Source organism: Spermophilus citellus (assembly GCF_964194105.1).
Source record: "Spermophilus citellus genome assembly, chromosome: 8".
In the NCBI taxonomy this organism is placed as follows: domain Eukaryota; kingdom Metazoa; phylum Chordata; class Mammalia; order Rodentia; family Sciuridae; genus Spermophilus; species Spermophilus citellus.
Genome location: NC_138189.1, coordinates 138442186 through 138458279, shown reverse-complemented (window position 1 = coordinate 138458279; position 16094 = coordinate 138442186). Strand labels below are relative to the sequence as shown.

At 34.8% G+C, this 16094-nt stretch overlaps 1 protein-coding gene across 1 annotated transcript in view; it reads right to left on the bottom strand.

Annotated features, from left to right (window-relative positions):
- MGAT4D (MGAT4 family member D) overlaps positions 1-16094 on the bottom strand; it is a gene marked incomplete at both ends in the record, with an annotated part of 67912 nt that continues 51818 nt past the window's right edge. Inside the window, 2 exons of the mRNA XM_081304384.1 lie at positions 1-372; positions 11603-11710. Coding sequence (XP_081160510.1) covers positions 1-372; positions 11603-11710 — 480 coding nt within the window. The remainder of the gene's footprint in view (positions 373-11602; positions 11711-16094) is intronic.

The following is a 16094-nucleotide window of genomic DNA, read 5'->3' as shown; positions in this document are numbered from 1 at the left end:
TCACCCCAGCCAGAGCGCACGGCGGCAGGAAGGAGGCCCGATGCCCACACACTTGTCTTGCGGGCCAGTTTTCAGCAGTGGCAGCTCAGGTGTCCAGACTCGCTGCCACTCGGTTTCCGTGTCTCCCCAGACAAATCCCGCCGGCAGTCGCCCAGCAGCGACTCCTAACCGCGCATGCGCGAGCGGCGTCCAGCGGCGAGGCGGCCGCGGCCCCAGGCACGTGCGACGCTCACCTGCAGCTGGGCGCTCAACTGCCGCGGGCCCTGAGCCCGCAGTACAGCGCGTCCTCCCGGGCTCGCGCCGCGCCGCTCCGAGACAGCGGATCCTGAGCGCCGGCATCTCTGGGCAAACAGTAGGTTCCATAATTGGGCCCTGAAATTTATGTAAATTGCACCATAATTGGATCCTGAATTTTAGGTACATCACGTTTTTGGACGGTGCTCCCTTACAGATGCAGCAGGTTTAGATGAGCATTCTAGGTTTCTTCTAGAGTTCTGTACTTTAAGATGTGAGCTGTGATTGTTATCAGCAGGAAGGCCTGCTATTTCATTGGCGTGTATGATATATATTAGATGTTAATGTAATCAATTATATATAAAGCACTGCATTTCTTTCGACAACATTATTAAGAATTTACCTGAGACGCATGACATCCATTGAGTCTTTTCTTGGTGGTGCTAATTTTGAATAGTCATTTAAAGTGTTGCCTGCTTTCCCTTCTGCACAGCTCCAACTCTCCATTTGTAACGGATAAGTAATCTGTGTGAACAAACTTTGAGGATGTGTAAATACCTGGTTCTTCATCAAATTTACTAAATTCCACTCTCTCTACCCTGAGTTTAGGAACAACAATACTTGCCTAGATCAGTGATTTTCTAACTCTCATTTTCCTTCTATAATAGGCAACCTTCCATTAGAGTTTTTATTTATCCATTCATCTAATTAATCATAGGTATAGAATTGTAGCAGCTCCTCCTCCTCCTCCTCTTCAATGAATTACAGTCCATTTCTGTGCTGAGTTATTTTGGTGCTCAAATGGTCCCAGATTTGATAAATGGAAGTCTTTCAAGCTAGCTCTGGTATTCTTTGTGCATGTTTGGCACACAATTTGATAACTTTTGACATATCACAACAAATACTGAATTAGTCAGCTCCAGTTGTTTCCCTGTCCCTATCCCTAAGCAATCACAGATTTTTGTTTTGATTAGATTTCATATTTTAAGAATTTAATATAAATGGAACCATACAACATGTACTATTTTTGAGGGGGGGTGTCTTTTAATCTGCATTAATTACTTTGAGTTCCATCCTTGTGTTTGTATTGTTAGTTCCTTTTAATCACTGTTACTCCTCTGTTTATTACATGCACATCTTAATGGACAGGTCTTGTCAATTACAAATAAATATGCTGTAAACATTTACGTACAAGTCTTTGGAGGCACATACGTTTTAATTTCTCTTGAGTAACTAGGAGTGGAAAGGGTGAAATGTGTGGGAGTGCATTTATTTGACTGTTTAAGAACATGCTGAGAGCTATTTTCCAAACTAGTTATGCTATTTTATGCTCCTATTAGCAATGCATGAGAGTTTCAGTTGCTGTACATTGGTAAGATTGTTAGTAGGTCACTTTAATTTTAGCCTTTCTAGCAGCCAGCAATATCTGTGGTTTTAAATGCTACATAGTTTTCTTAACAATTACCAATACCCTCTGTAGAAGTTGTATTCCCAAAAACAGGGTATGAGAGTTTATTCTCAACTTATCAAGGAAGTACTCATTCATCAAATTTTCTCCAAAGTTTTTATAAGAAATAGGTGTTGAATTTTTGATAGGTTTTGTTTTCAGCCTCTGTGGAGATAATCATATGATTTTTGTTTTCTCCTTAGACCTCTTGGGATTGTATACTATCATGACAGCCTCCCTAAAAGAATCCTAACAACTTCTTGCACTCTTGGTATAAATACCAAGCATGATATGTTAACGTGGCTTGGAGGCTACTTCTAATTCTGCATTTAGGAATTCTGCACTATCATCATAAAAGATATTGCTCTGCAGTTTTCTGTGCTATCATTATAGGGATTAGATTCTAATGTTATATTTACACCATTAAAATAATTTGGAAAAATTCATATTTTGCTGTATTCTTAAACAATTTAAAAGTACTGGAGCTACTCGGTTTCCAAAAGGTTAGTTAAATTCCCCTGTATAAGCACCTGGGACTGGTGCCTCTTTGTGCTGTTAGGTGATTTCTTGACCACATTCTCTATTTCTTTCATGAAAAATTGTCGGTTTAGCTTTCTGTTTTTATTGACCTCAATTTTGGTAAACTGTGTTTCCTAATATATTATTCATTTTATCTGCAGGTAGAGAAATAAAGCTAACATCAGCAAAACAAAAATATATTAGCTTGTATGAACTTCTTCATAATTCATTGCCTAATAATGGCTTCCAAGTCAACACAGCATCTAAAAATGGATGCTAAAGTTCTTAGAAAGAAAAGAAAATACAGTGTTTCAATCGGTAATACCAGCCCAGATTTACCTCCCACTATTTGTTCAAAACTGTCACAGTTCTACCCTAGAGTGGAAGTCCATGCCAAGAAACACAAAAGCCCCAAGACATTTTTACACATCTATTTTAATAGAGGGTATCTCTTTCCCTTCCATTCAAGAGTGGAAACATATCTACTATTACTGCTAATATTAGTAATATTGCTATATTACTAGAAATTCACATAAATGTTCTGCTATAATTTGGATCCAGAATGTGACCCCAAAGAATGTTGCCTCTTGAATAAAACTGTACCAGACTTAATTTTAATTCTACATATGAACCTGGAATATGCTCTAGCAGACTTAATTTTAAAATTTCAAAATTGAAGTTAAATTTAAAATCTTTGTAACATACATATATCCTCTTCTAAAAGAACAACTAAATGGACACATGTGAACAGCACATCTTTCATATTTTCTTTACAAATTGGCATGTGATAAAGTTATACTGAGGTAAATGTGTGAAGAATTGGTACAGGTAAGATGGCAATAAAAATTAAGATGCATTTGATTAAAGGATAAAAAGCAAGAAATATCTCTTATATTGCTCAAAATAAATAAAGACAAATTCGAAAGAAAAAAAAAACCAATACATTTTAAAAGATCCCTGTAAGAAACTGATGGGTGAGGCAGACAAATAATATTTTAAAAGATGTAAGCAACCAAATGAAAAGCTCAGACCCGATAATTAGGAATACTTTAAAAAGACATGTTTAAAGCATAAAATCAACATTTGTAAAAACAAATGAGCTCCACATATTTTTAAAGAAGTGTACAGAAACTATACATTTTTTTTCAAAATCATACTGAACATAAGGATTCACAACAGTTCTAAACTTTTATCACACAGATAACATTCTCTTAACAATGCAATCAAATTAGAAATCAACAATAAAAATAAATGGAAATAAAGCTAACATCAGCAAAACAAAAATATATTAGCTTGTATGAAAAAGCAAACATACTCCCAAATAATCCACAGGTTAAATAAATCCTTCAAATGAAATGGTTATCAAGAATATTTACATAACAAGGTGTTTAACAATCAGCCTAAATGGCACCTAGGAATAAGTTTAGAGTTTTCAATGTTATTTATTAAAACACAAGAAGATGTTTGGCACTGCCAGCCTTGCTCAAATTTGTGCTTTCTATTTCTTTAGGTATTGCAGCAAGATGGAGAAGACCATATGCCAATTGGACAGAACTTGTCTGTGACAGTAGTACATTTCTGAGCTTTAGCTACTTATTGAGATTATGGGATAGCCTTGTTTTCTATGTTGATAAAATACAGTTCTTAATTTTTTAAAATGTCCCTGCCTTTACTGATTTTTAGATAGTAAATTGTAATAGTTACACACATCATAAATAAAAAGATCGATTATTACTGTTATTATTATCATTATTATTTTGGCAGTACTGGGGGATGGAACCCTGTACATTCTAAGCAAGCACTCTACCATTGAGTTGCACTCACACTTCCTGTTCTACTTTTTCCCCCTTGGCATAAGAGGTCATTTAAAACTTTCAAGGTTGCCAATTTCTTCATTGCTTTTTCTCTTCTGGATGATTAAGTATTCTCACTATTTCAATTTCTGAAAGACGATATTAGAAATCAAGTTTATTTGAAGTTCCAAGTATTGCAGTTTCTTCTTGATATTCTTATTATCTTAGAATTTTCTGAAATAAAAGTGAGAAAACTTTAACTTTGAGAAAAAACATAACTCATAAATATATAATTATTTCTCTAACAATTTATTGATGGTTTATTTATTGTATCTTCGTTGATATCATTACATCACCCTTTAAAGGGAGAAGATAACTTTGCATTGACAAAAGAAATAATTCTTATTAGATAATGCCTATTTCAGTACTGTCTTGGTGTTAAAATTAGCGAAAGTGAGCCAATCCCCCCCAAAAAACTAATGCCTAATGTTTTCTCTGATATAAGGAGACTGATTCATAGTGGGGTAGGGAGGGGAAGCATGGCCGGAATAGAAAAACTCTAGCTAGGGCAGAGGGGTGGGAGGGGAAAGGAGGGGCCAGGGGTTTAGCAATGATGGTGGACCGTGATGGACATCATTATCCTATGTACATATATGAAGACACAAATTGGTGTGAACATACTTTATATACAACCAGAGATATGAAAAATTGTGCTCTATATGTGTAATAAGAATTATAATGCATCCTTGCTATCATTTATTTTTAAAAAAATCAACTAAAAAGTTAAAAAAGAAAACAGGACCATGAATGGGGACTTGGATATAAGAAAAGATTTCCTGCAAGAAATGGTGGCTGAGCTGAAACCTGAGAGTTAAGAAGGGTTAAGGAAAGAGTGTTTTAGAAAGGGAAAATGTTCGAGAAAAGACATAGTAAATTCAAGGAGTCAAAATTGACTTAGTATGGTCTCTGTTTAGTGGTTAAATTAAGGGTTGAGAGGGGATGGGAACTTCTGAGGAGGAGAATGCAAAAAGAAAAAAATTAAACTGAAGAAATAAAAAGCTTGAATATGAAGGCTGTCTTTAAATCAGGCTGGTGACTTTGAACTTTTCTGTAAAGGCAGTGAGAATTTATGGAAGGATTTAATCCAAACAATGAAAGTTCAAAAAGTTAAAGAGTTTCATTTGGGATCTATAAGACTCTATAAGTCTCTTGTGTGAGGTGTTGAGGAAAGATCTAATAATATGAAATCTTAGATACTAATGTTGGTTTGGGCAGTAACAATATTCATGGCTTAACGGGGGGGGGGGGGGGGGGATTGGCAAATGAGACCAAGCTGCAGTGACCTAAGTGGTGAAGGGGGAGTTGAGATGGTGAGGATGGACCTAGCTTTCAAGAAGCTGGTCTGGAGGCAAAGAGCTAGAAATAGGGCAATAAGTCAAGGCCTCCAGCAGTGGAAGGGGCTGGAGAAGAAGCTGGTAGCCCAAGGAACATCAAAACTATGGGTCTGGAACAAGACACATGATTACAGGGGTATTCCAGACCAGTTCTAATGCAAGTAAATGTTGATTGCAATTCATGCATAATTATTTTTGAAATTTTTTCTACACCATTATTTAACAGTGCTCACATAAGTTGTCATATTTTCCTCATAATGGTTAGTAAACTTCTGTCTCCTAGGACATGAGAAAGTATCTCATGGCTAAAATTTTAAATGAATATTTTTAAAAGTCCAAATCAATGATGTTGGATTACTGAGTTTTATGTCAAAATTAGGGAGCATTGTTTGACTGCTCATTACTTTGAAGAATGAACAACATAACTAAATTCAGAGTCAAACCTACTAGGAAATCCATGCCAGTTCTCCTTTCCTTGGACATGACATATTTATCCTATTTGTTTACTTATTGTGCTACAGAGACTTGGGCTTTTGGATCTATGGATTTGTCTCAGTTGGTTACAAGTTCCAGAATCATGAGTTTTAATATAATTTAAGTGGATAAAATCACTTGGAAACAAGTTTTATCAAATGGAATCAAAGGATCTTTAGTACCTGTAACCTATCTAAAACTGATGTGAAATTTTGTCCATAATCTGTCTCTCCACAGTTTGGGACTACTGTGAAGACTTATAAATCTTTCTGCTGCAGCAGTTAGATGAGGAATACAAGTAGCCTGGGTGAATGGTACTTGATAATGTATGTAACTAAATGAGAGCCACTTAAGTTTATCAACTGGCAATCAGAAGCAGGAGGATAGGATGACTAGAATCAACAGCAGTCATTTCTCTGCTACAATTCTTTGGTATGAACCAATTAATGTTTTCAAAGTACTTGAAGCTGTCATTATAAAAGGCATTGCCATAGAAACAAAGCAAGGGCATTGGTAAATCAGAGGTAGGGAACACACTCAAAAATGTATAATTACTGGAGAAAGTTGCCCAATTTTCATAAAATGCTACCTGTTTTGATACACATGTATGGCTACAAATGTGTGAATATATGTTGATACACTGGAAAACAATTGAATTACACTTGTATTATAAAATAGAGGATTAATGAGATACAGGCATGGTTTTATTTGAAAATGTGAATGGTAGCACAAGCATGGTGTCAATGTGTAGCAAACCAAACTGATATGAATACACCTCTGGAAATGAAGATATGAACGCACAAAAATAAGCAGAAACCACATGGCTTGAATGTATTTTCAAGATTTGATGAAATGCATTATTATGCCCATGATCAGTGGTTGTAATACATTGTATTTGTTAGGTATTTAATTGGGATGCCATTTACATCTGTAACTATGTGTTTCAGACTATTTTTAAAAAGCTCCATACCCTTTTGAACTCATCACTGGCTACCATGAGATCATTCCTCACTTACCCAAGACCAGAAAAGAAATAGAGATGATTATTACTATAATAAAAAAATAGTGAAAGTGGATTTCCATCAGCAGGATTCCTGGGAAATCTGTATGTTCAGATTATCATTACAACCAAAGAATTATTGTAGATAATGTAGAAAGGCAATAGTGTAACTTACTCTGAAAACACATACAATAATTTTTTAATTATAATAAATTATAATAATTTTTAATTATAATAAATGAAATTTTTAATTATAAATAAATGAAAGAGATTGGATGTAAAACTTAATGAACTGATGATATTTTGCTGTCAATATAAAATAATATAGTTATTACATTTCATATGACAACAGTTTGGGATTTCTTATAACTTGAAAGGGGAAAAATGCCCACAATGACTCAAAGAAATCAACATTGTTCTTTAGGAAAGAACATCATTTTCTAGTTCCAAATTCTGAGAAAAAAAATGTGTCACATGGATCTTTATATAAAATGAAAACATAAAACTTTAAATAAAATGCAGAAATGTTGCATATCATTCTTTAATAAAAGTCTAGGGTATTCCCATAGCCTGAATCAGCCAAATTAAAGCTTTTTTTATTTTTTCATTTTAGTTTGTTATATATGACAGCAGAATGCATTACAATTCATATTACACATATAGAGCACAATTTTTCATATCCCTGGTTGTACACAAAGTATATTCACACCATTCATGTCTTCATACATGTACTTAGGGTAATGATGTCCATCTCATGCCACCGTCGTTTCTACCCCCATACCCCTTCCCTTCCCTCCCTCCCCTTTTCTGTATCTAGAATTGATCTAATCCTCCCATGCCCCCCCCCACCTTATGAATCAGCATCTTTAAATCAGAGAAAACATTCGGCATTTGGTTTTTTGGGATTGGCTAACTTCACTTAGCATTATATTATTCTCCAACTCCATCCATTTACCTGCAAATGCCATGATTTTATTCTCTTTTAATAATGAATAATATTCCATTGTGTATATATATACCACAGTTCTTTATCCATTCATCTACTGAAGGGCATCTAGTTTGGTTCCACAGTTTAGCTATTGTGAATTGTGCTGCTGTAAACACTGATGTAGCTGTGTCCCTGTAGTATGCTGTTTTAAGTCCTTTGGGTATAGACTAAGGAAAGAAAAGTCCAGGACCAGATGGATACACAGCTGAGTTCTACAAGACCTTTAAAGAGGAACTAATCCAATACTCTACAATGTATTACAGGAAATAGAAAAATAGGGAGCACTTCCAAACTCATTCTATGAGGCCAATATCCACCCTGATTCCAAAACTAGGCAAAGCACATCAAAGAAAGAAAACTTCAGATCAATATCTCTAATAAACATAGATGCAAAAATTCTCAATAAAATTCTGGCAAATCGATTACAAAAACATATCAAAAAGATTGTGCACCATGATCAAGTGGGCTTCATCCCAGGGATACAAGGTTGGTTCCACACATGGAAATCAATAAACATAATTCATCACATCAATAGACTTAAAGATAAGAACCACATGATCATCTCAACAGATGCAGAAAAAGCATTAGACAAAATACAGCACCCCTTCATGTTCAAAACACTAGAAAAACTATGGATAACAGGAACATATCTCAACATCGTAAAAGCTATCTATGCTAAGCCCTAGGTCAACATCATTCTAAATGAAGAAAAATTGAAAGCATTCCCTCTAAAAACTGGAACAAGACAGGGATGCCCTCTTTCACCACTTCTATGTAACATAGTCATTGTAACAGTGGCCAGAGCAATTAGACAGATGAAAGAAATTAAAGGGATACGGATAGGTAAAGAAGAGCTCAAATTAGCACTATTTGCCGACAATATGATTCTATACCTAGAAGACCCAAAAAATTCTACCAGAAAACTTCTACAACTAGTAAATGAATTCAGCGAGTTACAGCGTTTTAAAGCGAAGTATCTTTCCTTCTACCCCTTCTTCCTCCACCTTCAGCTAGGTTCATCATGGTTCTCAACAGCAACAACAAAACAAATGGGACATAGGTGACAAAAGCAATTGGTGAACTGAAAGATAACTGGATTTGTGTGTTCTATCTGGTGGCCCTATCTCCAGTGCATTTAAATGCTTGGCCCTTCAGCTGGTGCAGTGCAGTAAAAGGAAAATGACTTTTTGCATAGGAAAGAACATTAGCTAGTTCTAAAAAAAAACATGCTATTTGTCTACTTATCAATTTTTAAAAATATTTTTTAGCTGTTGATGGACCTTTATTTTATTCATATATTTATATGTGGGGCTGAGAACTGAACCCAATGCCTCACACATTGAGGCAAGTGCTCTATCACTGAGCTACAACCCCAGCCCTGCTTACCAATTTTTAAAAAATTTTCCAGTGCGAATATTTTATGTGGATTTTCAGAAATCACCATTTTACCCACACCAAAATATTTTAGTAATTTCTAAAAGGAAAATTGTTATGTTTATTATAGATTCAGAGTATGACATGCTAAGCAACATTCAAGTGGAAGATCTAGGCAAGTTTCAAAAAAATTCAAATTAAGAAAGCTCGTCACTAAGATGACATTGTATTTCTTATTTCATTAGATTATTTTTTGAACTACAAGTTAAATAATACTTTTTCTACTTAATAAAATTATAGTCTAAAAACTTATCTTAAATTTTAAAAGTTTTACAGTAAGTGTAATACATAATTTAACTGGTTAAGGAATGCATTCTACATGAAAGTTTTTTTAAGAAAAACTTATAGGAATGAATATTAAGGAAAACATAGAAACAAAAATTGAACATATATAGAACACAATTTTTTAAAATGATACAAGATTAACAAATATCTAATAACTGCCACATATTATGTCAATTTTCATACTTACCACTTTATTATTAAAGGCTTAACATTTTAAAAATATGATGTCTCTTATCCACTCTTAAGAAGGTTGAGAAATAGTTTTATTCTTGTTATGCTACTTTTTCCAAAGAATGAGTCTGATGATTTTTAAAGGAGCTGTTAAAATTATGAAAATCCTAATAATAGATATCCTGTCAGAAATTTTTAAAATAATTTTAAAATAATTTAATACATGGCATATTATTTGTTATAAATTCTATTTTATGCGGTATGAAGTATACAAAGCAAAAATAGCCAAGATTACAACATCAAAATATGAATGCTAACGTGTACATTCTTAATCTTCCATGAATTTATAAATGTTAAGATCTTATGTGGTAAAAATAGAAGATGTTAGAAAAGATTCCCATTATAAAAATCAAGATGACCCAAAATAAGACATAGACCAGCTTATGCCTACACCTTGTGCTGCCATATTTTATGTTTTTGATGGTGGTGTTTTTTTTGCATAAAAATTCACAACCTTTAAAATTTTATTATTCCAGGCACTTGCATGTCTTGTCTGCTGCACACATTTGTTCCTGGATTCTCCCTTGCCTGAGGGTTGGCAGCTGACTTGACTGAGCTTACACTGTGTTCCCAGTACTCTTCTAGGACTGTGGTACCAAACATGGAGCAGGAAAGGTAGAAAGAGGGCAGGTCATGGTTGATGGGAGGATGTGGACGTGCAACTCTCATCTCAGTTGACACAGAAATAAAGCAACTATGTCCTTTGTTGTGTGAAAACACTAAGGAGAGCCATGCCAGTAGCATCTCAAAGATGGAAGCAGCCTAAAGGTCATTTAATTTATACTTTTTGTTTTATTGTTGAAGAAATCTCAGAGAAGTGTTTGTCTAATATCAAACACACAGAGATATATGTATATATACAGTCCTAGGTCACTGAGACTAACTTTGGTGTTTTGAAAATGAACCCTTTGTTTTTTGTAATCTGCTAAGATGCTCCCGTGGATTGGATAAGTAGCCCCTAAAGTCCCATGTGTTGAAGGCTTTGTCACCACCACCCTATGGTGCTGTTGGGAGGTGATGGAAACTTTAAGAGGTGGGACCTATTGGGAGAAAGTTAAGTCACTGAGGATGTGCCTTGAAGGGGATATTAGAACCTAGCCTCTTTTCTTTCTTTGCTCTTCCAATATTAAATGAGCAGCTCTTCTGCCATGTCTCCCACCATGATGTACTGTACCACAACATTCCCAAAGCAGTAAGACAAGAAAAATATGGAAGGAAATTTTTGAAACAATGAGCCAAAATAAACCATATTCCTTCTTAAGTTGATTATGTCAGGTATTTTGTCACAGCGCTGAAAGCTAACTAACAAAAATGCTAAGTTAATTATCAATAATATTACTTCCAAAAATAATGTGAAATTTAAGGATGATTAATATGAAACAAAGTTGAAATTTTCTTTATCTGATAGAATCATCTAAATAAAAATAATTATAAATTTAAACTAAACAATAAAGGTCCCCAATTTTTGAATTTTTTTATAATTTTGAATTTTAGATAGTGAATTTTATCATGATTTTCAAAATGCTTTTTTAATCTTATTACTTGAATTGCACAGTGGAAAGTAGGAAGGTAAACATGTTTATGTAGGCTATAAGTTTCCTTATCCTGATAAAATAACTTGGGACTTTAATAAGAGTTAATTGTTAAATTTCTAATCTCTTCACAACACATGGTTTTGTTCTACATGAATTCTGCCTAAACAACAGTATTTTATAGTCTCCCACATTATCACTCCTTTTCTAAATATTATTTTATAATTACATGAAACAGTATAAATTAGTAAGTTCCATTTCAAAATCTTACCTTGTAATATTGTTCTTTTCCAGGAAGTGATGAATGTGTACCCACGTGCTGGAAAAGAGAAGGTTTATGCTGAAGAAGTATGTGTTTCTGGCGTTTTGAACATTCTTTCTGGGGAAAAAAATGAAACAATAATCTTCTGTAAAATTCCAGCTATTCCTTTTTATCACATTTACAGACAACAGGAATTTTATGATATTCATTTTTGCTAGAGTTCTATATTACTATTTCAAAATTTAAGCAAACCTTTAGTTCTTAGCTCCTTCTTCATAATAGAGCAAAAGAGTTGGGCTAGGAGAAGGTTTTGGTTAAAGCCTATATTTTCATGAACTCCATCTCAGAAAATAAGGCTGCTATTGAGCCTGCTACCATTTTCCTTTCTTTTCATTTTAATAATTTAAATGAAAATTTAGTATTTTCCTATCTTTTTCTGTCACACTACATTATTCTGCCTTTCTCTTCCTGTACTAATTAGTATACACAAGAGGTTTTTTTTTTTTTTTAATTGATCTTATTTTTTAAATACATGGCAGCGGAATGCATTACAATTCTTACTACACATATAGAGCACATATTTTCATATCTCTATTTGTATATAAAGTATGTTCGTATCAATTTATGTCTTCATACATGTACTTAAGAGGTTTCTTTTTTTTTTAATTTTTTTATTGATTATTTAAAGCATTACATAGCTCATGATATATCATCTTTCATACATTAGACTCAAATTGTGTTTTGAACTCCCATTTTCACCCCAAATATAGATTGCAGAATCACATCTGTTACATATTCACATTTTTACATAATGCCATATTAGTGTCTGTTGTATTCTGCTACCTTTCCTATCCCCTACTATCCCCCCTTCCCTCCCATCCCCTCCCATCTTCCCTCTCTACCTCCCCTGCTGTTATTCAATTCTCTCCCCTTTTTTCCCTCCCCCTTGCCCCTCATAGCCTCTTATAATTTTATGTAACCTTGAAGGTCTCCTACCATTTCCATATGCTTTCCCTTCTCTCTCCGTTTCTCTCCCCCCATTCGTCTTTGTTTACTGTAGTCTTTTCCACATGCTCTTCCTTCCTGTTCTGTTCTTAGTTGTTCTCTTTATATCAAAGCAGACATTTGGCATTTGTTTTTTAGGGCTTGGCTAGCTTCACTTAGCATAATCTGCTCTAATGCCATCCATTTCCCTGCAAATTCTATGATTTTGTCATTTCTTAGTGCTGCATAATACTCCATTGTGTATAGATGCCACATTTTTTTTATCCATTCATCTATTGAAGGGCATCTAGGTTGGTTCCACAGTCTAGCTATTGTGAATTGTGCCGCTATAATCATTGATGCAGCCGTATCCCTATAGTGCGCTCTTTTAAGGTCCTCAGGGAATAGTCCGAGAAGTGCAATAGCTGGGTCAAATGGTGGTTCCATTCCCAGCTTTCCCAGGAATCTCCATATTGCTTTCCAAATTGGCCTCACCATTTTGCAGCCCCACCAGCAGTGTACAAGTGTACCTTTTTCCCCACATCCCCGCCAACACTTGTTGTTGTTTGACTTCATAATGGCTGCCAATCTTACTGGAGTGAGATGGTATCTTAGGGTGGTTTTGATTTGCATTTCTCTGATTGCTAGAGATGGTGAGCATTTTTTCATGAACTTGTTGATTGATTGTATGTCCTCCTCTGAGAAGTGTCTGTTGAGGTCCTTGGCCCATTTGTTAATTGGGTTATTTGTTATCTTATTGTTTAATTTTTTGAGTTCTTTGTACATTCTGGATATTAGGGCTCTATCGGAGGTGTGGGGGGTAAAGATTTGTTCCCAGGATGTAGGCTCTCTATTTACCTCTTTTATTGTTTCTCTTGCTGAGAAAAAAACTTTTTAGTTTAAGTAAGTCCCATTTGTTTATTCTTGTTGTTAACTCTTGGGCTATGGGTGTCCTATTAAGGAATTTGGAGCCTGACCCCACAATTTGTAGATCGTAGCCAACTTTTTCTTCTATCAGACGCAGTGTCTCTGATTTGATATCTAGCTCCCTGATCCATTTTGAGTTAATTTTTGTGGATGGCGAGAGAAAGGGATTCAATTTCATTTTGTTGCATATGGATTTCCAATTTTCCCAGCACCATTTGTTGAAGATGCTATCCTTCCTCCATTGCATGCTTTTAGCCCCTTTATCAAATATAAGATAGTTGTAACTTTGTGGATTAGTCTCTGTGTCTTCTATTCTGTACCATTGGTCCACCCGCCTGTTTTGGTACCAGTACCATGCTGTTTTTGTTACTATTGCTTTGTAGTACAGTTTGACCTCTGGTATCGCTATACCTCCAGATTCACACTTCCTGCTTAGAATTGCTTTTGCTATTCTGGGTCTTTTGTTTTTCCATATGAATTTCATGATTGCTTTGTCTATTTCTACAAGAAATGCCGTTGGTATTTTGATTGGCATCGCAATAAACCTATAGAGAACTTTGGGTAATATCGCCATTTTGATGATGTTAGTTCTGCCTATCCATGAACAGGGTACATTTTTCCATCTTCTGAGATCTTCTGCTATCTCTCTCTTTAGGGTTCTGTAGTTTTCATTGTATAAATCTTTCACCTCTTTTGTTAGGTTGATTCCCAAGTATCTTATTTTCTTTGAGGATATTGTGAATGGAGTGGTTTTCCTTATTTCCATTTCAGAAGTTTTGTTGCTGATATATAGGAATGCCTTTGATTTATGCGTGTTGATTTTATAACCTGCCACTTTGCTGAATTCATTTATTAACTCTAGCAAATTCTTTGTAGACTCTTTTGGGTCTGTTAAGTATATTATCATGTCATCCGCAAATAGCGATAGTTTAATTTCTTCTTTTCCTATTTTTATGCCTTTAATTTCTTTTGTCTGTCTAATTGCTCTGGCTAGTACTTCGAGAACTAAATTGAATAGAAGTGGTGATAGAGGGCATCCCTGTCTTGTTCCAGATTTTAGAGGGAATGCCTTCAATTTTTCTCCAATCAGTATGATGCTAGCCTGAGGCTTAGCATAGATAGCTTTTACAATGTTGAGGTAAGTTCCTGTTATCCCTAGTTTTTCTAGTGTTTTGAACATAAAGGGATGCTGTACTTTGTCAAATGCTTTTTCTGCATCCATCGAGATGATCATGTGGTTCTTGTCTTTAAGTCTATTGATGTGGTGAATAGCATTTATTGATTTCCGTATATTGAACCATCCTTGCATCCCAGGAATGAATCCTACTTGATCATGGTGCACAAGTTTTCTGATATGTTTTTGTATTCGATTCGCCAGAATTTTATTGAGAATTTTTGCATCCAAGTTCATTAGAGATATTGGTCTGTAGTTTTCTTTCTTTGAAGTATCTTTGTCTGGTTTTGGGATCAAAGTGATGTTGGCCTCATAGAATGAATTTGGAAGAGCTCCTTCTTTTTCTATTTCTTGGAATAGCTTGAAAAGTATTGGTATTAATTCTTCTTTGAAGGTTTTGTAGAACTCCGCTGTATACCCATCTGGTCCAGGGCTTTTCTTAGTTGGTAGTCTTTTGATGGCTTCTTCTATTTCTTCTTTTGTTATTGGTCTGTTTAAATTGTGTGTGTCTTCCTGTCTCAATCTGGGCAATTCATATGCCTTAAGAAATTTATCGATATCTTCATTATCTTCTATTTTATTGGAATATAGGGTTTCAAAATACTTTCTAATTATCTTCTGTATTTCTGTAGTGTCTGTTGTGATATTGCCTTTTTCATCCCGTATGTTAGTAATTTGAGTTCTCTCTCTTCTTCTTTTCGTTAGCATGGCTAAGGGCTTGTCTATCTTATTTATTTTTTCAAAGAACCAACTTTTAGTTTTATCTATTTTTTCAATGGTTTCTTTTGTTTCAATTTCGTTGATTTCTGCTCTAATTTTAATTATTTCTTGTCTTCTACTACATTTGCTGTTGTTTTGCTCTTCCTTTTCTAGATTTTTGAGGTGTTGTGTGAGTTCATTTATTTGTTGGTTTTTTCTTTTTTTGAGGTAAGAACTCCAAGAAATGAATTTCCCTCTTAAAACTGCTTTCATTGTGTCCCATAAATTCCGGTATGTTGTGTCTGTGTTATCATTTGACTCTAAGAATTTTTTCATCTCCTCCTTTATGTCTTCTATAACCCATTGATCATTCAATAACATATTGTTCATTTTCCATGTGATGTAGGATTTTTCCTTCCTTCTTTTATCATTGATTTCCAATTTCATTCCATTATGGTCAGATATGGTGCATGGTATTATCTCCATGCCTTTATATTTACTAAGAGTTGTCTTATGGCATAATATATGGTCTATCTTTGAGTAGGATCCATGTGCTGCTGAGAAGAACGTGTATCCACTTGATGATGGTTGATATATTCTATATATGTCGGTTAAGTCTAGGTTATTGATTGTGCTGTTGAGTTTTATAGTTTCTTTCTTCAGTTTTTGTCTAGAGGATCTGTCTAATGGCGAGAGCGGTGTGTTGAAGTCACCCAT